Source organism: Hyla sarda, chromosome 4, assembly GCF_029499605.1.
Source record: "Hyla sarda isolate aHylSar1 chromosome 4, aHylSar1.hap1, whole genome shotgun sequence".
NCBI lineage: Eukaryota > Metazoa > Chordata > Amphibia > Anura > Hylidae > Hyla > Hyla sarda.
The window spans coordinates 406,780,127-406,804,509 of record NC_079192.1 but is presented as its reverse complement, the minus strand read 5'-3'; the positions used below and the strand labels follow the sequence as shown (position 1 = coordinate 406,804,509).

Sequence of the window (24,383 nt, the reverse complement as noted above, 5' to 3'; positions counted from 1 at the left end):
TGGTGTCTGGTAGCACCCCCTACAGTACAGCGAGGAACTACAAGTTCTGTACTACTCCTTACCTGTGCCAGGGTTAGCTGCTCCTTAGGACACCGAGTAAGGGCGGCTCCATTTGGGACACTGTGTGTACTGTATAGGACCCAGAAGAAGCTCCTGTCCTCTACATAAACCATTGTTTCCCAACCAGTTGTAGTTTTGCAACAGCTGGAGGCTCCCTGCTTGGGAAACGCTGACAGACAGTGATTACAGCTCCCAGCAGATCTTTATTACTTTTATATGTAAGGACTTGTTTTATCTATATTAATTATCTACTTATTTTTCTTTAATCCTCACTTTTTCCTATTTTTGGATGACATTTTGGGGCTTCAGAACCAATTACCAGGTTTCCATAGAGTTATGGTCTCAACATATAATGGTTTCAACATACAATGGTTGTCCTAGAACCAACTAATATTGTAACTTGAGGGACCACTGTATGTATGTATATATATATGTATATATACACATACATATACATATATATATATATATATATATAATTTTTTTTTTTTATTAAATCAACTGGTGCCAGAAAGTTAAACAGATTTGTAAATTACTTCTATTTAAAAATCTTAATCCTTCCAGTACTTATTAGTAGCTGTATACTACAGAGGAAGTTCTTTTCTTTTTGAATTTATTTTCTGTCTGTCCACAGTGCTCTTTGCTGTCACCTCTGTCCATGTCAAGAACTGTCCTGAGCAGGAGCAAATCCCCATAGCAAATCTCTCCTGCTCTGGACAGACCCTGACATGGACAGAGGTGTCAGCAGAGAGCACTGTGGTCAGAAAGAAAGGAAATTCAAAAAGAAAAACTTCCTGTGGAGCATATAGCAGCTGATAAGTACTGGAAGGGTTAAGATTTTTAAATAGAGTAATTTACAAATAGGTTTATATCTTTCTGTCACTCAGTTGATTTGAAGAAAAAAAAAACCATCCTACATCCCCGGAGAACAGAAATGATCATCTCGTTATGTTTTCCATTTGATTCCCTCAAAACATCATTACCCGAGGTAAAACAAGTCATCAGAAAGCAAATACATTAAGGAGATTAGTTCTGCCGCGTTTCGTCACTCGAAGAAAAGATGTTACACGTTGTAATTAGCGCGACTGAAACCCCAGCGATAACCGAGACCGTTCCAGACGGCGCCTGCCGACGACTTTAACACCTGAGAGATCTGAAACGTCTACAAATCCTACAATTATTTCAAGAGCGTTTCGTTCTTATATGAGGTTTTTCCATTGTTGGCTCATCTCAGAGTTATTATAGGTGATAATGGCATCCAGAGGAAGTCACCCAGCTTTCTGCAGACCCTGCATGGCATATTCTGCAAAGTTATACTTTAAGGGTCTATACACACGTACAGTATCCTGCGCAGGATTTGAAGCTGCAGATTTCAATGTAAACTAAATTATTTCAAATCTGCAGCTTTGAATCCTGCGCATCAAAAAGGCGCAGGATACTGTACGTGTGAATAGACCCTAAAAGTGAATATGGCAGCAGGAGAAGAGGGTAATGACGCCCGGGGGCTGTGCCACGCTTAGGCCAGGGCTATGTGCCAACAAGGGTTTTGCTGGTGCACAGAGCTCGCTCAATAGCAGTGCTTCCCAACCAGTGTGCCTCCAGCTGTTACAAAACTTCAACTTCCAGCATTACCAATGATGTGTAATATACTACACATTTACATAAACCATATATACTCGAGTAGAAGCAGAGTTTTTCAGCACAATTTTCCCCTCTGCTTATACTCTAGTTCGCTGCAGGCACCGTCCCCATTCCAGAGGGGAGATTGACCGGTCCGACCATCTTCATCGGGAAGCCCTCTTCTCTGCTCCGGGCCGGCCCCAGACTAGTGACGCTGCATTGACGCTGCCGCACTCTGTTGTCCATGCGCAGGGATGCCCCTGACATTATGGACGTCTACTACACATGGACGTCTACTACACATGGACGCCCCTGACATTATGGACGTCTACTACACATGGACGTCCCTGCGCGGTGGTGTCAATGCAGCGTCACTAGTCCAGGGCCGGCCCGGAGCGGAGAAGAGGGCCTCCCGATGAAGATGGTCGGCCCGGACTGGTCACCCTCCCCACCAGAATGGGGACGGTCCCTGCAGCTACTAAGCAACAGGACCGTGTGAACTGGGGAGGATAGTAGAAAACCAGGGGGGCCTGTATGATGACGGAAGGGGTGGTCTGGATGATGACAGGGGGGATATTGACTGGGGGTGGTCTGGATGATGACAGGGGGCAATGATGACAGGGGGTGGTCTGGATGATGACAGGGGGCGATGATGACAGGGGGTGGTCTGGATGATGACAGGGGGTGATGATGACAGGGGGTGGTCTGGATGATGACAGGGGGTGGTCTGGATGATGACGGGGTGATGACAGGGGGTGGTCTGGATGATGACAGGGGGTGGTCTGGATGATGTACTTTAAGGTGAAATTAGGGGCCTCGGCTTATACGGTAATATATATATATATGTTATGCCAGTCACTGGTCATTAGCAGGTGTCACCTAGCGTGTTACCTGAGAGGACCCATGAACACTATGGAATTTCTGCCCCAAGATTTCGTGTGCACTATGCCCAGTCTTTCTGTGGAATCCCGAATTTTCTTTGTCAGAAATTCTGCAGTGTACACACAGCAGCAGAATCCCCCTGAAAACAATGGGAGGCTGCTGCAAGCAGAAATTCCTTAGTGTGCATGGGCCATTAAAACTCCCAATAACCCAGGGACATGAGGCAAACATGTTCCTCCTGATGACAGTGTTGAGGCACTGAAATATGTAGAGAGGGCAATACAAATGGTTTTAAGTCACTGATCCTATCTACACACCTGCACTAGGGGTACTGCTGACTTCTAAGTGGTCTATTTCTTGAAAAGGAAAGATTTTCCAAAACACAATTGATATATGTGACTGTGTGTAGGAACAGTTAGAGGTTTTAACTTTTTCTTTGTCACTAAAATCGCAATTTTTATCATGCATGGAATGAAGAAAACTTTGCCCCTGTAGCGGAATGTGACACTCTCCTGCTTTACCGCCGGCTCCCCCTCACTCCATAAGGGCACGTTCACACTGTGGAATGCCGCCAGTAGAATTCCGCGCTATGAATATTATCAGTGTGAATGGGTCTTCCACGAATTTCAGCCGCAGACAATTCCACCGCTGAAATTGTTCCGCGCAAAGAAAGAACATGTTCATTCTGTGCGTGGAATTCCGCGACTACTGCATACCCAGGGGTGTGGAAATTTTATAAAAAACTACTCGTCTACGGGACTAAAACGGAGCATCGGTGAAGTGAAACTGCAATAGTAAAAGATAATTTAGCAGATTTGGAGGTTTTCTTTTCTACACCATTTACCTTGTGGTTGAGATAACATGTTGTTTTGATATTTTAGGCCGCCTGATTACAGTAATACCAGATTTGTATAGTTTCTGTCATGTTTTACTAATTAAAAAAAAAATGCAGAACTTTAAAAAAAAAAATTTATTGCCATTTTTTGACCCCTGTAGATTTTAATTTTTTTTCGCATACCAGGCTTTGTGAGGGCTCATTTTTTGAGCCATAATCTGTTTTTTTGTGTCAGTAGCATTTTGGTATTGATCGCTTTTTAACTTTTTTTCTGGGATATTATAAAAATTGCAATTCTGTGTTTTTTTTTTTTACATTTAGGTCATTTACCGTATGGGATACATAATGTTATATTTTAATAGTTTGTACAATTACGCACGCAGCGATACTAAATATGTTTATTTTTATTATGTTTATATGTTTTTATATAGGAAAAGGGGGTGATTTTAACTTTTAACATGGAAGGGGTTAATGTGTGTCTTTTAAAACTTTTTACACTATTAGACTTTTAGGAGGAATCACTAGATTCCTCCTACAGATCAATAGAGTTCTATTGAACTCCAATGATCCGTGCGCCAGCCAGGATCTATCAATGACTGAGCCAGAGACACCAGAGAAGCAGAGGTAAGACCTCTGGCTACCTCTATAGCAATCGCGCTGCGGGGGGGCGGGGGGGGGGGGGTAGGAGATATGGGGTGATCCAATCCTAACAACAAATCCTAACCCCTAACCATAACCCCTAATCGCGAACAACATTGAGAAGGGCTGAGACTGCTGAGCTCAGGTCACATTTGGCTACGGGTCACAGTTTTTTTTCACTTCACTGAATTTACGACCACCAAGTTCGGCTTCACCATTAGTTGTTTTATTACTGATCTTCGTGGAAACAAGGAACACAGTGAGGCTGGACTTATGACCACTTCCCCCACCATCGCTTGGGTCTTACCATGTTGACGGCATCTTGATCGAAAGGATTCCACTCCACATTCTGGGGGTAGTGGCCGAGGACTTTTGACTTGAAGGTTCTTCTCACGGGGCTCTGGTCGAAGTTTTCACCTAAATCACAAGACAATGATATAAAGCACAGAACATGGCGGAATTCTCTATGGGGGTTCACCCAACCTGAAACTGCAAAAATAAATCATGACAATGCGTCCATTATTAGTATTGTGTGACCTCAGAATCAGTGTCAGACCATGCAGGACGTGTCAAGGTTACAGACCCCAAGAGTTTTGGCAATCCTGGAGGCACCCCGGTTTGGAAACACTGCTCTATATAGGACTGTGGGGTTCAGGGGCTGCCACAGACATCACTTTCTGGTACGTGAGAAGCTAAATTTAGATGGAATTTCCCTTTAATATTGAGCCATGAAAATTCCCACTTAGAATTCTGATAAGACTTCCCCCACAGCGGAGATCACAAAGCTGCCTGTCCGTACATGCTGTGCTGTCGCGTAGTTCGGCTGAGCGCCAGGGCTGACATCAGAGGACAAAAACACAAATCTTAGAAGATTAATTCACAGGAAATTCTGTCCTTAGCTTGGCATGTTATTAAGGAATATAATAATAATAATAAATAAATAATAATAATAATTAAATAATAATAATAATAAATAATAATAATAATTAAATAATAATATATATATATAATTAAATAATAATAATAATAATAATTATATATATATATATTTTATTATTTAATTATTATTATTATTTAATTATTATTATTATTTAATTATTATTATTATTTAATTATTATTATTATTTAATTATTTTATATTATAATGTGTAAAAAAATTGTGGTAAAAACTTACACTTAAAAAAAAAATATGAAAAACTTAATTAAAAAGAAAAAAAAATGCAGATTAACTAAATTTAAATAAATATGAGTAATGTAAGTGAAAATATAAAAACATAATATAAATACCCAAAAATTGAAGTAGAAAAAAAAAAGTGTAAATAAAAAACTAACCAATTCAAACAGATGTGCCAAAATCCTCTAGTAGTACATCCCTCCTCTCAGCACTGACATTAAAAAAGGTTATTTATTAATGATTAATTCATGAAACCCGCTCGGCCCTGGCCGCAACAATACAAAGGACACGAATGGTAACGTGGTCAATAAACTGTAAGTGCTCCAATAAATCTCCAATGAAACAACAGAGAGCGAGCGCATAGATAGCGGGGGAGGATGATCAAGTAATTACGTATGCTGGTCACCAGAATTAAAAGTGCACCTGTTATGTATTTAAAAAAAAAAAGATCTGTCAGGGTCTTAGTGGTGAGACCCCCAGAGATCATTAGAATAAGCAGTGAGAAGAGCGTGTTACCGCAGTACACTCCACAGCTTTCAGCGATCTCCATCCAGCTTCACTAGACGACTATTTAAAGGGGTACTCCGGTGAAAAACTGTTTTCTTTTAAATCAACTGGTGGCAGAAAGTTAAACATATTTGTAAATTACTTCTATTAAAAAATCTTAATCCTTCCAGTACTTATTAGCTGCCGAATGCTACAGAGGAAATGCCTTTCTTTTTGGAACACTGATGACATCACGAGCACAGTGCTCTCTGCTGACATCTCTGTCCATTTTAGCAACCATGCATAGCAGATATATGCTAAGGGCAGCATGGTGGCTCAGTGGTTAGCTCTGCTGCCTTGCAGTGCTGGGGACTTGGGTTCAAATCCCACTAAGGACAACAATAAATAAAGCGCTATTATTATTATAATAACGTCAGCAGAGAGAACTGTGCTCGTGATGTCATCAGAGAGCGTTCCAAAAAGAAAAGAATTTCCTCTGTAGTATTCAGCAGCTAATAAGTACAGGAAGGATTAAGATTTTTTAATAGAAGTAATTTACAAATATGTTTAACTTTCTGCCACCAGTTGATTTAAAAGAAAAAAGGTTTTCACCAGAGTACCCCTTTAAAAGGTGTACTCCAGGGGGAGCAAAAAAACCTCATCCCATATTCACAGAATAGGGGGCAAGTTTCTGCCGGGGGGGGGGGGGGGGGGGGAGGGGGGGGGGGTTGGGTCCGACCGCTGGGGCCCGCTATTCACCAGTCCTTGGCGCACAGTGACGGCAGTTACCAAATCCCTTCTCAGAGGGTGGGGGCTGGAACGCTCCGAGCACGGGTGAGTAGCTGCCCCCCTACAGGAGATCAAGGGGGAGGTTTTGCATTCTTATATTCCATATTTTTTATACATTTATTCATTTTATATTACTCACTTTTTAAATTATATTTTTATTTACGTTTATTAAATTAAATGTATATTAAATATTTTCTCGTCTAATTTTTTATTTTATTTCTTTCATTTTTTAAATTATTATTTTTTACACACACACACACACACACCCACCCCCCCCCCCCCCCCCCCATATCCTGTGTATAGGGGATACCTTTTAAGTCTTTAAAGGGGCACTCCACTGGAAAACCTTTTTTCATAAATCAACTGGTGCCAGAAAGTTAAACAGATTTGTAAATTACTTCTATTAAAAAAACTTAATCCTTCCAGTACTTATTAGCTGCTGAATATTACAGAGGAACTTCTTTTCATTTTGGAATATAGAGCTCTCTGCTGACATCATGACCACAGTGCTCTCTGCTGACATCTCTGTCCATTTTAGGAAGAGGTACTCCGGTGAAAAAAATGTTTTCAAATCAACTGGTGCCAGAAAGTTAAACAGATTTGTAAATTACTTCTATTTAAAAATCTTAATCCTTCCAGTACTTATCAGCTGCTGTATGCTCCACAGGAAGTTCTTTTCTTTTTGCATTTGTTTTGTCTGGCCACAGTGCTCTCTGCTGACACCTCTGTCTGTGTAAGGAATTGTCCAGAGCAGGATTTGTTTGCTATGGGGATTTGCTTGTACTCTGGACAGTTCCTGACATGGACAGAGGTGTCAGCAGAGAGCACTGTGGCCAGACAAAAGAAATTCAAAAAGAAAAGAACTTCCTGTGGAGCATACAGCAGTTGATAAGTACTGGAAGGATTAAGATTATTAAATAGAAGTACATTTTCTGGCACCAGCTGATTTGAGAAAATTTGTTTACAACCGGAGTACCCCTTTAAGTCTCTATAGGGCAGTCTAGAGAAGCTGGAAGTAGACTGATGCGAGTCGGGGAGTGAATTGCATAAGCGCACACTTCTCCCCGCTTATGCAAATGATCTCGACCGATCAAAACTTTTGACATGTCTTTGTGACACTTCAAAAGTTTTGTTTTGTTTTCTTTTTTAAATGGAAGAAAATCTGCTTCCAAAACTATGCGGGGGAGGGGTTACATAAGATTTTCTTCTCTTTTCATATCTAAAAGCTAAAATTCTGAATTCTGCTGGTTCCTTAACCAGAGAGCAGGGCATTGAGGGAGCTTAGATCACATTCACACAGAGCTGATATCTTAAAGGGGTTATCCAGGAAAAAAACTGGCTCCAGAAAGATAAACAGATTTGTAAATTACTTCTATTAAAAAATCTTAATCCTTTCAGTACTTATGAGCTTCTGAAGTAGAGTTGTTCTTTTCTGTCTAAGTGCTCTCTGATGACACGTGTCTCGGGAACCGCCCAGTTTAGAAGCAAATCCCCATAGCAAACCTCGTCTACTCTGTGCAGTTCCCGAGACAAGCAGAGATGTCAGCAGAGAGCACTGTTGCCAGACAGAAAACAACAACTCAACTTCAGCAACTGATAATTATTGAAAGGATTAAGATTTTTTAATAGAAGTAATTTACAAATTTGTTTAACTTTCTGGAGGCAGTTGATATAAAAAAAAAAAAGTTTTTTCCTGGAATACCCCTTTAAAGGGGTACTCCACCCCTAGACATCTTATCTAGAGATGAGCGAACTTACAGTAAATTCGATTCGTCACAAACTTCTCGGCTCGGCGGTTGATTGCTTTTCCTGCTTAAATCAGTTCAGCTTTCCGGTGCTCCGGTGGGCTGGAAAAGGTGGATACAGTCCTAGGAAAGAGTCTCCTAGGACTGTATCCACCTTTTCCAGCCCACCGGAGCACCGGAAAGCTGAACTAATTTATGCAGGAAAAGTCATCAACCGTCGAGCCGAGAAGTTCGTGACGAATCAAATTTACTGTAAGTTCGCTCATCTCTAATCTTATCCCCTATCCAAAGGAAAGGGGATAAGATGTCTGATCGCAGGAGTCCCACTGCAATCTCCCTGCTGCACCCGGCGTTTGTTTAGAGCGTCGGGTGTAGCGCCGGAGGCTCGTGACGTCACGGCCACGCCCCCTCAATGCAAGTCTATGGGAGGGGGCGTGACGGCAGTCACGCCCCCTCCCATAGACTTGCATTGATGGGGCGTGACCGTGACATCACGAGCCTCCGCCTCGCATCGGCAACGGAACGAAGTTTGCTCTGAGTACCGGATGTCTGGGGTGCCACAGCAGAGATTGCGGGGGTCCCCAGTGGCAAGACCCCCGAGATCAGTCCCATAGAGTTTAAATGGAGTAGCAGTACACATACCTGACCACTGCTCCAAACAAACAGGATAAGGGGAGAATCAGGACACCCCCATAGACATTAGTTTGTGGGCCAGTACTGTGTATGGCCACCATCATTTCTCTTTCCTGACAGTAGGGCGGCGCCAAACCAGCAGATCTGTCAATGCAGCTGTGATCTAAATGCAGAAGAACACTTGAAATAACGACAAACCGTGGCAAAAAAATTACCGTAAGGCAAAGTGTTAACTCCGTGTTTTTCGTAGAGCCGAGCTGTGAGAGTGTGGGCTGTGTTTAACACAATAAATTCACATATTTTAATCTGCAACCATCAGCGTGACTCATTGTAAAGCAACGCAACGTGAGGGAATAAAGTGATTATAAAAGAACAATACTTGACAAACAACAATTAAATAACTTAACCTCTAATGATTTCTGGGTTCATTTTATATTTATTTAAATAAAAAATATAAGAATTTGAATCAGAACTAAGTCATCGGCTGATAAATATTGTAAATTATTATCATCCCTAAAAACGTTCACCGAGGTCGTATAGTGAAACTCCGGTGGAAATGTATTTTATTTATTTATTTATTTTTTAAAATCAACTGGTGCCAGAAATTAAAATAGATTTGTAAATGACTTCTATTAAAAAAAAATCTTAATCCTTCCAGTACTTATTAGCTGCTGAACACTACAGAGGAAATGGTTTTCTTTTTGGAACACAAAGCTCTCTGCTGACATCTCAGTTCATTTTAAGAACTGTCCAGAGTAGGAGAAAAATCCCCATAGCAAACATACGCTGCTCTGGACAGTTCCTAAAATGGACAGAGATGTCAGCAGAGAGCACTGTGGTTATAATATCAGCAGAGAGCACTGTGCTCGTGATGTCAGCAGAGAGCTCTGTGTTCCAAAAAGAAAAGAATTTCCGCTGTAGTATTCAGCAGCTAATAAGTACAGGAAGGATTAAGATTTTTTAATAGAAGTCATTTACAAATCTGTTTAACTTTCTGGCTCCAGTTGATTTAAAAAAAAAAAAAAAAAATTAAAAGAAATAAAAAAAAAAAAAGTTTTCCACCGGAGTCCCCCTTTAATACCTCTGTCCTACGTGGACACCATAAACAAGCAGGCCCATCTACTTGTATGTATTCGTCCAGTACAGCATTGCCATGTTTGCTGATGGTTTCCAAGGTTTTTATTAAATTTTTTTTATTTTTACTGTATAGAGTAAAAACACGAAAAACTTAAAGGTCTCATTTGGTTTGGTAATGAAATTCCGGCAAACTGAGACATTTATCTGGCTACTTGACACTTAGTCGGTAAACTAGAAAACACCATCTAAATCACCACCATCACCAACCACCACCAGATTACTAGTAATGATAGCCACACCAAAATGGACTCTTGTCAGTCTTGTTAGTGGGAAGAGGTGGGAGGGGGCGACACTGCACCACACATGTAAATATGGGTGGAGTTGTGAGCCACTTCTGCATTACTCCGGAGTTAAAAAAAATATATATATATTTTTATAAATCAACTGGTGCCAGAGAATTAAAACATATTTGTAAATTACTTCTATTTCATATTCTTAATCCTTCCAGTACTTATCAGCTGCTGTATGCTCCAGAAGAAGTTGTATAGTTCTTTCCAACCGGACCACATTGCTCTCTGCTGCCGCCTCTGTTCGTGTCAGGAACTGTCCAGAGCAGTTTCTGACACAGACAGAGGTGGCAGCAGAGAGCAATGTGGTCCAGAATGGAAATAACTACACAACTTCCTCTGTAGCATGCAGCAGCTGATAAGTACTGGAAGGGTTTATATATATATATATATATATATATATATATATATATATATATATATATATATATATATATATAGGAGTAATTTACAAATCTGTACAACTTTTTGGCACCAACTTATTTATTATTACGTTTTAGTTTTTTTCTCCTGGAGTACCCCTTTAAGCTCCACCTACTCCACCATAGTTTGTGTAAGCTCCGCCTACTGAAAAAAAGGCAAAATCCAAGATGAAACTTTTTTATGGAATAGCAACATTAGTGGTTGCATCCTGATGAATATCATTTCACGTGTGGCTAGCATACGGATGTTGGCCGGAACCAAATCAGTGACTACCGGCCCGAATCAATGACTACCAAAACACGAGAGGAGGAAGAGGAAGAAGAAGAAGATTACTGCAACTCTTATTAAAACCCACAGGGAACAACTGAGCAAAACATCTTCAAACATATTTTGGAGGATATCTGCAGATCAGTAAAGATGGGGGAACTACAAGTCTCAGCAAGCCCTACCTGCAAATAAACAATGAATGATCTGCTGAAATCAGACTAAGGCTGCGCGCACACCACATTTTTGCTATACAGTTCCCGGATACGGTTTCAAGTTAAAAACCGTACGGAACCGTATAGAAAACCGTATGCCTTGACTTAAAGGGCTATTCCAGGAAAAAACTTTTTTATATATATCAATTGGCTCCAGAAAGTTAAACAGATTTGCAAATTACTTCTAATAAAAAATCTTAATCCTTTCAGTACTTATGAGCTTCTGAAGTTAAGGTTGTTTTTTCTGTCTAAGTGATCTCTGATGACACGTGTCTCGGGAAACGCCCAGTTTAGAAGCAAATCCCTATAGCAAACCTCTTCTAAACTGGGCGGCTCCCGAGACACGTGTCATCAGAGAGCACTTAGACAGAAAAGAACAACTCAACTTCAGAAGCTCATAAGTACTGAAAGGATTAAGATTTTTTTATTAGAAGTAATTTACAAATCTGTTTAACTTTCTGGAGCCAGTTGATCTATAAAAAAAAAAGTTTTTTCCTGCATAACCCCTTTAACATTGAAAACCGTATGTCAAACACATCATCCGGTTTAGTCCGTTTTGAGTCTTATACAGTTTTGTCAGTTTTTTACCTGTACTCAAAACCGTATGACTACCACATTTTTTTTGGTCCGGATGAAAAACCATATTAAACTGTATATGTTTATTTATTAACATGGGAGTCAATGGGAACCGTACAGACCTGTATGTGCGTACGGTCCCATCCGGTTTTCACCATACGGTTTTTGACTTTGCTCAGTTTTTTTTTCATGGAATTTCAATCAAACAAGTGAAACTTTATTCAAAACTGAGTGAAAAGTTAAAAACGTATACGTTTTTTTCTTAAAAAACAGATGCAACCGGACATCATGTCTCAAACCGTATGCAGTTTTTAACAGTTTACGGGTTTAAATTTGTACACACGTTTTGATCCAGTTTAGTCCGGTTTTGAGGAATCCGTTTTTCATCAAAAATCAGATAAGGGAATTGTATTGCAAAAACGTGGTGTGACTGCAGCCTAAGTAACAAGTCCTTAAAAGGTAATAAAATACTTTTGATCGGTGGGGGTCTGAGTGTTCAGACCCAGACTGAACGAGAAGTGTGATGCTGCTGCTGTGTCTATGCGAGATGGTCCCATTGACTTAGGCCCAGATTTCCCACAGCGACCAATCACAGCTCAGCTAACGAGCTCTGGTAAAGTGAAAGCTGGGCTGTGATTGGTCGCTGGGGGACAATTCCTCCACTTTTTCTCTCACACAGTTTGATAAATCTGTGTTTTCCAACCAGGGTGCCCGCAGCTGTTGCACAATTACAACTGACAGCATGTGGGAGTTGTAGTTTTGCAACAGCTGGAGGCCCCCTGGTTGGGAAGCACTGCCATATACTTACACTAGGAGACAGTCTCAGCCACCTGACTCAGAGCCAGGACAGAATACGCTCAGTGTGCACTTCTCCTGGCTCATTCTACTGATCAGTCAGGGGGGGTGGGGGTAGATATAAATTTTTGAAAAATTTGACGAATTATTATTATTATTTTTTTTTAATAACCGTTTCCATTTAAGGTTATGTTCACATATGCTGATTAAATGACTTGCTTAAAGGGGTATTCCGGGCAAAAACATTTTATCCCCTATCCAAAGGATAGGGGATAACATGTCTGATCGCAGGGGGCCCCTCCGCTGGGGACCCCCCCCTGCGATCTCCCTGCAGCACCCGCATTTTATGAGGGGACTGGATTTCCAGTTTCGGAAACCTCCGGGTTTCTGGGACTGGGGACGTGACGTCACGCCACGCTCCCTACATTCATGCCTATGGGAGGGGGCATGATCGCCGTCACGCCCCCTCCCATAGACATGAATGAAGGGGGCGTGGCGTCACATCCCCAGTCCCAGAAACCCGGAGGTTTCCAAAACTGGAGACGCAGCTCCAGCATAGAATGCGGGTGCTGCAGGGAGATCGCGGTGGGGGGGGCTTGGGGGTCCCAGCGGCGAGCCCCCCCGCGATCAGACATCTTATCCCCTATCCTTTGGACAAGGGATAAAATGTTTTTGCCCAGAATACCCCTTAAAAAATAAATTTATATATTTATATATATATATATATATATATATATATATATATATATATATATATATATATACATACATACACACACACACACATATATATATATATATATATATATATATATACATACATACACACACACACACACACACACACACACACAGGCCAATATAGAAGCCATTTTGGTTGTCACTTACTTTTCCAAAAAATAAATCAGTGACTTATAGGACAATTTATGGCAGACAAATCATCAGTTAATATAAGTCTATGGGGAGGGAAATGTCCGTGTGGTCCTAGTGCTGACTGAATAATTCCGGCCGGAGATTTCTATGTATCAACTCGACCTTATTCCGACTGTCTCATTTATAGGGTGGCTTTACTTTTAAAAAAATAAATAAAACCTGACAAAAAAGGCAATAAATAAATGTCAGTTTATTTTCTGTGAGGGAATTTTTTTTCTTAATTCTACTCATTCTTGGTTACATCTGGAAAGCTAAGTGACCAATATGGCGTCTCTGTATTTTGCTAGTTGCTTGCCACGGTTTAAAAAAAAAAAAAAAAGTCAGAAAAAAATATAATAAAGCTGGCAAGTGTGAACAAAAACTTTAATGGGGATGTCTAAAAGGTAGAAAAAAAAGGCTACTTTCTTCCAGAAACATCACCACACCTGCCCACAGGTTGCGGGAGGTACTGCAATTCATTGCCATTCATTTCAGTGGTCCTGAGCTGCAAAGCCAGAGACAACCTATGGACAGGTGTGGCGCTCTCTATGAAAATCGGCGCTCGCCTGAGCACCATGCCCCTTACAATTTGGAAGTTCAATAGCAGAACATGAAATGTGAATCTGGATTCCACCGAAGAATGAACATGCTCACCCTGTCACCCAAATCCGGGACTGTTGTAGTCAATGGAACGTCGCTTAAAGGGGTACTCCGCTGCCCCAGCGTTCAGAACATTTTGTTCTGAACGCTTGGAGCGGGTGGTCGTGATGGCACATCCATGCCCTCGAGACATCATGCCACGCCCCCTCAATGCAAGTCTATGGGATGGGGCGTGCCATGCCCTCGAGACATCATGCCACGCCCCCTCAATGCAAGTCTATGGGATGGGGCGTGCCATGCCCTCGAGACATCATGCCACGCCCACTCAATGCAAGTCTATGGGAGGGGGCGTGGCAGTCGCCACGCCCCCTCCCATAGACTCACATTGAGGGGGCGTGGCATGATGTCACAAGGGCATGGCATCATAACACCAGCCACCCGCACCCAGCATTCTAAACGAACGCCAGGTGCTGCAGAGATTGTGGGGGTCCCACATGCGGGACCCCCACAATCAGACATCTTATCCCCTATCCTTTGGATAGGGGATAAGATATCTAGGGGCGGAGAACCCCTTTAATGCCTGCTCGATCATTATGGACAGAAAATAGTCTTTGTTGCCCATAGCATTCAATCACAACTGTCACCATAGCAACCTAAGGAATAATTGAGTTGAGCTCCAATTGGTTGCTATGGGTAACAAAGTCCTATTAATTGTCCGTTTCGGTAAAGTAGGGCCCAATGGTCTTACAGGATAAAGTAGCATTGCTGTCCAAAGCAACCAATCACAAAGGAGCTTTCATTCCTGGCATGAAAGATGAGCTCCTACTGGTTGCCATGGGCAACAAGGTCTGTTTTTCTGTCAGAAAGGACTGGTAACAAGATGAAAAAATCCTTTAAATGCTTGAGACACTAAGGCTGGTAATGTTTACAAGATGCTTTAGCTCATTTCTACAACCGCGCAGCAATTACGGCTGCGGTACTGCGGCCTTAGGGTGGTGGGGGAGGGGAGGGGGTGAAGTAAGAGACAGATAATAAAAAAAGTGAACAATGATTGTGATTCGTAGAGAGGGATTTGAAAGTGGTAAAGTGCAGAGAGGACTTATGGTGCGGAGCCTAGGGTTACCTGCGCCTTTATTCTCACCGTCTTGGCTCCTGCCATGTCGGTCTGCTTCTAGCCATTGGTATAAAACTAAGTGAACAAAAAAATGGATGTGTGAATAGAGCTATGAGCGTCCTGAATGGAAGGCAAAACAGCAATGTTAGTAACATGGAGAGACAACACAAACAGCATAGACATGGAGCACGTAGCGCCAAACACTAAGACATTAAAATAAAGGCCGGCGGCGGCACGTTTTCACCACAGATAGCGACTTAAAGTGAACCGGATTTATTCTACCCCGAGAGCAGGATATGATGGTGGGAGAGAAGCGGAGTTCTGGGATATATAGCTTTGTAGGATTTCGAGCAGGACTTTAATTAAAAAGCAAAGAAAATCCTGACAGGACTCCTAAAAGAGTCAGTGAGAGTCAGGCTGGGTTCACACCACGTTTTTGCCAAACTGTTTTCAATCCGTTTTTCTAAAGAAAACCGTATGGCAAAAAAAAAAAAACGGATGGAACCGTATGGGAAAAAGTAAACCGTATGCGTTTTTAAACAGTATACTGTTTTTAAAAGTGCATACAGTTCAGTCAGTTTTTATAGAAAAAAAAAACCCCATACGTTTTTGATAATTTTGTTCATTTTTAATGGGAGGGGTCTTGGGCGGGGACTTTAGGATGCAAATGCGCATGTGCAAAGTAAAAACCGTACACAGTTTCCCGTATGGAACTGTATACATGTGCGTTTCCCATTGACTTCCATGTTAAAAAAATAAATAAAATGTATGCGGTTGCAGTACGGTTTCTAAACCGGAGTCAAAAACGTGGTCAACCACGGTTTTGACTCCGGTTTAAAAACCGTACTGCAACCGCATAAGTTTTTTTTTTTTTTAACATGAACGTCAATGGGAAACGCACATGTAAACGGTTCCATACGGGAAACCGTATACGTTTTTTACTTTTCCTAAAAGTCCCCACCCAACACCCCTCCCATTAAAAATGAACAACATTATAAAAAACATTATATATATATATATATTTTTTTTTTTATACAAACGGATGGAACTGTATGCACTTTTAAAAAGCATACAGTTTACTTTTTCCCATACTGTTCCATCCGTTTTTTTGCCATTACAGTTTTCTTTAGAAAAACGGATTGAAAACAGTATGGTAAAAACGTGATGTGAACCCAGCCTGACTCCACCCACACAGGATGATTGACAGCCTCCTCTGTACATACACCGATATAGAGAAAGCTATCAAGCACTGTGTGTGGTGGTTGGGGTATGCAGGGCTTTAGTAAGAGCTCTGCTGACCCTGCCCACACAAACTTTCTCTGTGTCAATCATCATGAGTGGGCGGAGCAAGCAGGACTCTCACCGATTCTCCTAGGAGTCCTATCAAGAGCTTCTCTGCTTTTTAGTCAAAAAAACCTACTCCAAATCCTATAAATCACACACATATTGTATTATATATAGCTCAGCTTCCCTCTATTAGATCCTGCCTGTTTATATACTTGTTACCATGTATTACGTGGTCACCTACCTCAATGGGTGCCATCTAACAATACACATGGATACACCAGAGGCTTCAGTGCGTTACTAGTCAGAGAATGGGAGCCCAGGACCTCCTTTATACTCTATAAAGGAGACAAGGACCCTGTGGTAGGTCTCTCAAAGTTGAAAAATGGAAACCCTCGTGACCACCATTATAAGCTATGGGATACAACTGGTGAGAGTCCTTGTGGGACCTGCATATACATAGGGGTACTCCACTGCCCCAGCGTCCGGAACCGGGGGTCGTGACGCTGGGTGCGGGGGTTCGTGACGCCATGGTCATGCCCCCCCTTGTGACGTCATGCCCCCTCAATGCAAGTCTATGGGAGGGGGCGTGACGGACGTCACGCCCCCTCCCATAGACTTGCATTGAGGGGGCGTGGTGTGACGTCACAACCCACCCACAGCCTGTACCCAGCGTTCGGAACTAAATGTTCCGGACGCTGGGTAAGCGGAGTACCCCATTAAACTCTATGGAAGATACAAACAGTCGAGTGATGGGAAGAAAACCAATATAGGCAACCATTGTGGTGCTAATAAACAGACGCCAAGCTTTCCACACACCCTGAAAGGCATGTAACTCTTTCCTGTAATGGCTCGGCCTGTGTCAGTCTTTACTAAGTTCTAGAATTCCATGCAGGAAAACCTGTAAAGCATCAGCACATCTAGTGGACATATCTCTATAGCGTCTCCTGTCAGATCGTAGAAAATTCCTGACATATCGCAGCCCCATCACATGCCATCCCGGGCCCCAACATCATCGGAATGCGAGAAAAATGCAACACAATCTCCCCCAATGCGACAAACAAACAGCGAATTGTGTGTGACCTTGCCTGGGAGGAATCTTATCTGCGGTGTAATTTTAGAAGCTCTCGCCGAGCGCGTCAGCGTCTTTAAATAGCCGCGCGCCCAGCAGCGACGAATAATTGATACGACATTTGCATACGGGTTCCAGCGGAGACAATAAGAAAAGATTATAGATGGTGCAAGAAGCTGATTGTGCCAAGTAAAGGGTCAATGTCTCCTATGGGAGGGAAATAATTTAAAAACACAGGATTTTATGATGGAGGGGCGGATTGATTCAAGCGCAGTATCCCGGCGGCGTAAAACACGCGCTGAATAATTCATTGTGAAAGTAAAATAAAACCAGAGAGTCGGAGGCCATTTTCAGACGTCTGTTCATGGTTACGGGATGCGCGGCCGTAAAAGCTTTATGAGATGAGGGCTGCGAGACGACTCTGCTGGAAAAATGCGCGGTAAGGAGATCTGAGTCGGGAAATAAAATACCAGTATGGTGGACACAAGTGTTCGGTCACCTGGCTTTCCTGAATATATAGTGGCATATCCCATTATTGTTGTATGACAAGGTAGATTATACCAAAAATCTATAGATAGGTGGGAACAAACCAGCATTTCCAGACCCCTGAATGGAAAAATGTGTCTATCCATACAACACAAAGAGAGCCAGGGTGTTTGTATACATTATATATACTCGGGGAGAGTTCACCACTCCTGGTGTGACGGAGCTTTCAAGGGCCACTAAGCACTCCGCAGGCATTCTGGGTAGGGGAATATGCAAATCAGCTCATTAAATCACCTTCTCAGGCGATGTTCCCTGGTATCAGCTTAGCTCCAGTTACGGAATATAAAAAGCTAATCGGGATTAATGCCAAGCCAGAAATCTCTCTCCAGAAGGAAAGAGTACCCATCTGCAGACAGCTGTCTGCAGATGGGTACTCTTTCCTTCTGGAGAGAGATTTCTGGCTTGGCATTAATCCCGATTAGCTTTTTATATTCCGTAACTGGAGCTAAGCTGATACCAGGGAACATCGCCTGAGAAGGTGATGTAATGAGCTGATTTGCATATTCCTATAATATATATATATATACACACACACACACATATACATACATATATACACACACACACACACACACACACAGTGTCATGGCTGTAAATGTTGGTGCCCCTGAAATTTTTAAAGAAAAGTATTTCTCACAGAAAAGGATTGCAGTAACACATGTTTTTCTATACACGTTTATTCCCTTTGTGTGTATTGGAACTAAACCAAAAAAGGGAGGAAAAAAAGAAAATGGGACATAATGTCACCAAACTCCAAAAATGGGCTGGACAAAATTATTGGCACCCTTAACTTAAAGGGGTTATCCAGGGTAAAACTTATTTTTATATATCAATTGGCTCCAGAAAGTTAAACAGATTTGTAAATGACTTCTATTAAAAAATCTTAATCCTTTCAGTACTTATGAGCTTCTGAAGTTGAGTTGTTCTTTTCTGTCTAAGTCCTCTCTGATGACACGTGTCTCGGGAACCGCCCAGTTTAGAAGCAAATCCCTATAGCAAACCTATTCTAAACTGGGCAGTTCCCGAGACACGTGTCTTCAGAGAGCACTTAGACAGAAAAGAACAACTCAACTTCAGAAGCTCATAAGTACTGAAAGGATTAAGATTTTTTAATAGAAGTAATTTACAAATCTGTTTAACTTTCTGGAGCCAGTTGATATATATAAAAAAAAAAAAAAAAAAAATTTTTTTTTTTTCCTGGATAACCCCTTTAATATTTGGTTGCACACCCTTTGGAAAAAATTATTGAAATCAGTCTCTTCCTATAACCATCAATAAGCTTCTTACACCTCTCAGTCAGAATGTTGGACCACTCTTCCTTTGTAAACTGCTCCAGACTAAAACCCACTATTTAAAAATAAAAAATAAAAAAAACAAAAAACAGCAGTGCAAAATGATGGCAATTTTTGGTGCTTTTTTATTTTTCAGTGTTAAGGGGGTACTCTACTGGAAAACAGTTTTTTTTTTTAATCAACTGGTGTCAGAAAATTAAACAGATTTGTAAATTACTTCTTTAAAAAAAAAAATGTTGATCCTTCCAGTACTTAGATGCTATATGCAACCCAGGATGTTCTTTTCTTTTTGAATTTCCTTTCTGTCTGGCCACAGTGCTCTCTGCTGACACCTCTGTCCATGTCAGGAACTGTCCAGCAGGAGCAAATCCCCATAGAAAACCTCTCCTGCTCTGCACAGTTCCTGACATGGACAGAGGTGTCAGCAGAGAGCACTGTGGTCAGACTGGAAAGAAAAAAAATTATAATTAAGAAAAAAACTTCCTGTGGAACATACAGCGGCTGATAAGTACTGGAAGGATTAAACATTTTAAATAATAGTAATTTACAAATAGGTTTAACTTTCTGGCATCAGTTGATTTAAAAAAAAAAAAAAAAATTAAAAATACTTTTCCAGTGAAGTACCCCATTAAAGTCAGGGGAACAAAAAAAATAAATAAATAAAAAAAAAAGAAGAACCTTGGCCTTAAGGCAGTGTTTTCCAACCAGGGTGTCTCCAGCTGTTGCAAAACAACAACTCCCAACATGCCCAGACAGCCTTCGGCTGTCTGGGCATGTTGGGAGTTGTAGTTTTGCAACAGCTCGAGACACCATGGTTGGAAAACACTGCTTTAGAGCCATTAGTCCCTTAAAAAAAAACAAAAAAAAAAAAATATATATATATATATATATATATATATATATATATATATTAATTATAATAATAAAAATTTTATATAAATATATTATAAATATAAATAAAAATAAATATATAAATAAAAATAAATATATAAATATATAAATAAATATAAATATATAAATAAAAAATAAAAACACGGACACTTTCTTCCAAAAACACCACCACTGGCTGTGTTTGGCAGTAAAGTGAATGGGGCTGAGATGCAATACCGCATACAGCCTGTGGACATTTGTGGCGCTTTATTGTAAAACATAAGGAAATGTGCGACATAATAAAGTTGTAAGTTACTGTACGCCACGCTGAGAGTTGTAGCTTCGCAACAGCTGGAGAGTCTAAACAAGTCTCTCGCCAGAGGGCAGCCCGTTGCTTAGGAACAAAGGCCGCGACAACCCTGAACCTCCATGTTACACGAGATTTGGTGCTGAAATTCTGACTAAAAATGAGAAGGGAGAAAAAAAAAAAGAAAAAACAGGTTTGGGGGGGGGGGGGGGGGGGGGTCACACGATCACAAATCTGAAAACACGTAGCATAGAAAAGAAAAAACAGGTTTGGGGGGGGGGGGGGGTCACACGATCACAAATCTGAAAACACGTAACATAGAAAAAAAGAGAAGTGAAAATTGCAAATTCTCCTCGGCTTTATCAGCTGCGACTATTCTATTAACCCCGTTCCCTCCAGTTCCCGATGTTTCTACGTCTGTAATTGAATATTTAACATTTCCGACTCTGTAAAGTAGGTCAGGCCTTTAGAAAAACCAACACGTTTATTCTGCCGCTAAATTATTCCGTTTTTCGGATCTGACGATTAGAGGAGCTTTTTTTTTTTTTTTTTTTTTTTTTTTATAAAGTGGTGAAAAACTTAGGGGATAAGTTTGAGATTGCGGGGGTCCGACCGCTGGGGCCAGGCTCTCCGGCCAGATAGGGGGTGTCGACCCTTGCATGAAGCGGCGGCTGACACGCCCCCTCAATACATCGCTATGTCAGAGCCAGAGATTGCCGAAGGCAGCGCTCCGGCTCTGCCATAGAGTTGTATTGAGGGAGAGTGTCGGCCGCCGCTTCGTGTGGGGGTCAATACGCCCCTTCGCGCGGGCTGTCGGGGCCCTGTACAGGAGATCACAGGGGGACCCTGCGGTCGGACCCCCCGCGATCTGCAACTTATCCCCTATCCTTAGGATAGGGGATAAGTTATTCACCACTGGACTACTCCTTTAAGCACCAGCTGAAGTATGAATGTTTGATTTGTCCCCTTTCTAACTCCTTTAAAAGGGGGTCCCCCAGGAGCGTACCCACTGATAGCCCTCTACACCCTCTCAAGGAATAAAAGCTCTGTTGCCCATGGCAACCAAAGACCAAAAAGGTTTTTTTTTTTTTTTTTTAAAAAAGGAGAATTCAAAAAGGAGTGCTGAGCTCTGGCTGGTTGCTATGGGCAACAAAGACCGTTTTGGCCAGAATCGGAATTTCCACGGCAGATGTTTTTGTGTGTGTGATCTGTTAGGTACGCTTTAAAAGCGTACCCGTCACATCAATAAAAAATAATAAAAATTTTTTTTTAATATATCACTCAGTACCTAATCCTGACCATGTACATCTAATTTTTAGGTGTCTAGCACCTGTATTTACTTTTTTATTACACTTTTAATTTAGCTCACTAGTCTGAATTCCTCTCAAAGGGAGGGGGTGTGGCCTCACTGTGCAGGTCTCCGCCCCCTCCCTCAGTATACTGTCTGCTCACATCTACCCTAGCATTAGTAAAACTACAACTCCCAGCTTGTCCTCACTGAAAGAAGCGGGACACAAGCGGACAGTGGGAGGATTTTCCCTGCACTCAGCTGTCAATCAAGGAAGTGTGTCCATGACATAGGTGATGACTCATGGACACAGCAGGACTAGTATGTGTCCAAGCAGGCAGGGGGGGCAGTTGTTTGACTTGATTTTTTTTTTTTAGTATGAAATACTGAAAATTTTCTAATGAAAGAAATTGCAAAACCTATTGGTTATACATGCTTTACAACATATCAAAAGTTTTTGTATCTGACCGTGCCCATTTAAACTGTTCTGGTAAAACTTCCTTTAGTCTGAAAAGAGAAGTCCGAACGCCCGCCCCATGCATCGTCTATGGAGAACGCGCCAACCCTCCCCTTCGTGCAGCAGGGAGAGTATCCTCTATACCGTGGTCTTCAACCTGCGGAGGCCCGCAGGTTGAAGACCACTGCTCTATACTGTGGATAGCATATACATATACGTTTTAGGGGCTTATATCCCATCCACATCTGTTTCCCCCAGCTAAAATTCCGCTGCGGAATTCCTCAAGGGTTCTACCAGCTAGGATAGGAGGCTTCTCTGATCACGGCCAGTAGTAAATTTCTCACACAGGTCACAACTTTGCCCAATGAGACCACATTCACGTATGCCTTGCCAAGGGATACCCGATTCAATGGGAGTCAAGTCTGCAACAGGTTTCAGGACTTCCTGGTAATCTGTCCACCATGGACAACCCCTTTAAAGGGTAGCTCCCACCATCTTTTATTTATTTATTGTTTTTTTCTGTCCCTGCCTATTGCCCATCTCTCCCTAACCCCCTCCCTGCTTTTAATTTTCTTTTTTTACTACATAAAAAATGCCTTTTTGTCTGCCTGGTAATGTGCTCACTACCAGGCAGACTTCCCCAGCAGGCAACACGTCACTGATGCCTGCTGGGGCCGACACTTCCGCCCTTAGTTCAGCTATACAGGGTCCCTCCAGCTGTTTCACCACTACAACTCCCAGCTTGCCCTGACATCTATTGGCCGTCAGGGCAAGCTGGGAGTTGTAGTTGTGAAACAGCTGGAGGAACCTTGTGTTGAAAATAATAGGTCAATAAGTTAGGTCAATAGGTCAATAATAGGTCAATAAGTTAGCCCCCCCCCACCTGGTGTTAAAATCCCAAACCCCGCTCTCCCCCAACCCCGTTTAACACCACGATCCCCCCCCCCCCCCTAAACATGCATACAGGGGAAGCAGAAGCGGCGACATGTGCGGGAGGAGTGGCCAGGGAGCCAATGCGCACGCTCCCGCCTGTCTGATTGACAGGCAGGGAGCGAGCGCAGGCTGAATGAATTAGGACCGATGCCCGGCCGGCATCAGTCTGAATTCAGGCGTGATGTCACGTCAGTTTGCAGCCGGCCACTAGGAGGGAGACCCCTAGTGGCCGGTTTTCAAACTTTAATTTAAACATTTTAATTTAAAAAAAAATAAAAAATAATGAAAATATATTAGAGATATGTTGTAGTCCATATGTTGATGACAGGGCCCATTTAAATACATGTGTAAATAATGAAAGGAAACACTGATCCGGGGCTCTATACGAGAAGTATCAGCGGGCAGGCACGCCATGTATTTACATCAATGCCCACCGCCGCTCAGATCACGGTGCCGTAGGGCAGGATTCTGCAGCCCCTTTATGACGGCTTATGGCTGATCACTCCTGACAATTCCAGCTTAGGTTCCCTGCCAGGCGGAAGGATGAAAGAGATCAATGTGTCCACGGGGGCGACCGACGAGAACAGGCGCAGGGGCTCAGATTTCGCTTTATTACAGCCTCTTACTCAGATTAGGCCAAATTGGCGCAGCGTGGGACGGGGACAGAGAGAACGCTATTTCTATGCTAATGCACTCACCGGGCAGCAGTGACCCGGGCAGGAGGCCTCCTTATCGCGAAAAGACTTAATATAACTCAGAGGTATTATAGGAAACAGTCGAGGTGTTACCGTTCTATTCGGCCAACCCTTAGTTATATCAGGAGATGTAAGAACAGGCACTGGGACTTTGGCTATGAATGGAGCCGCAGCTCACGTATGAACATAGTCTGACTAGTCAGTTACCAGATCCTGCACATTTATCCAGGAGGAACAGCAGAGGAACAACGGCACAGTGAAAGAAATGTAGTTTGGTCTTGGATCAGCAGCAGGTCTCAGGCTTCACCTGGTGAGATCTCTTCACCCACAATGACTTTCCCGAAATATTTACATACTGAGAACAGACCATACGAAACCGAGAGTCAGCTGTAGGCAAGAAATGTAACGACCTTAATATAAGAGTAACCACCTGTTATATATAGAATTCATCTA

The 24,383-nt window shown here is 42.1% G+C and overlaps 2 protein-coding genes across 5 annotated transcripts in view; both read right to left on the bottom strand.

Annotated features, from left to right (window-relative positions):
• Window positions 1–24,383, bottom strand: part of DENND5B (DENN domain containing 5B) — a 110,530-nt gene that overhangs the window by 67,782 nt on the left and 18,365 nt on the right. Inside the window, exons 2-3 of one of the 4 annotated variants that reach the window (XM_056517543.1) lie at window positions 15,196–15,261; window positions 4,344–4,453 (exon numbers count right to left, since the gene is read on the bottom strand). In XM_056517543.1, the coding sequence (XP_056373518.1) occupies window positions 4,344–4,453; window positions 15,196–15,261 (176 nt within the window). Of the gene's footprint in view, window positions 1–4,343; window positions 4,454–14,126; window positions 14,146–15,195; window positions 15,262–24,383 lie in introns of those variants that run through there. The other 3 variants (XM_056517544.1, XM_056517546.1, XM_056517545.1) reach the window with 3 other exon arrangements.
• AMN1 (antagonist of mitotic exit network 1 homolog) overlaps window positions 15,245–24,383 on the bottom strand; it is a 68,397-nt gene continuing 59,258 nt past the window's right edge. Inside the window, exon 9 of the transcript XR_008843221.1 lies at window positions 15,245–15,261. The gene's annotated coding sequence lies outside the window, so the exon portion shown is untranslated. The remainder of the gene's footprint in view (window positions 15,262–24,383) is intronic.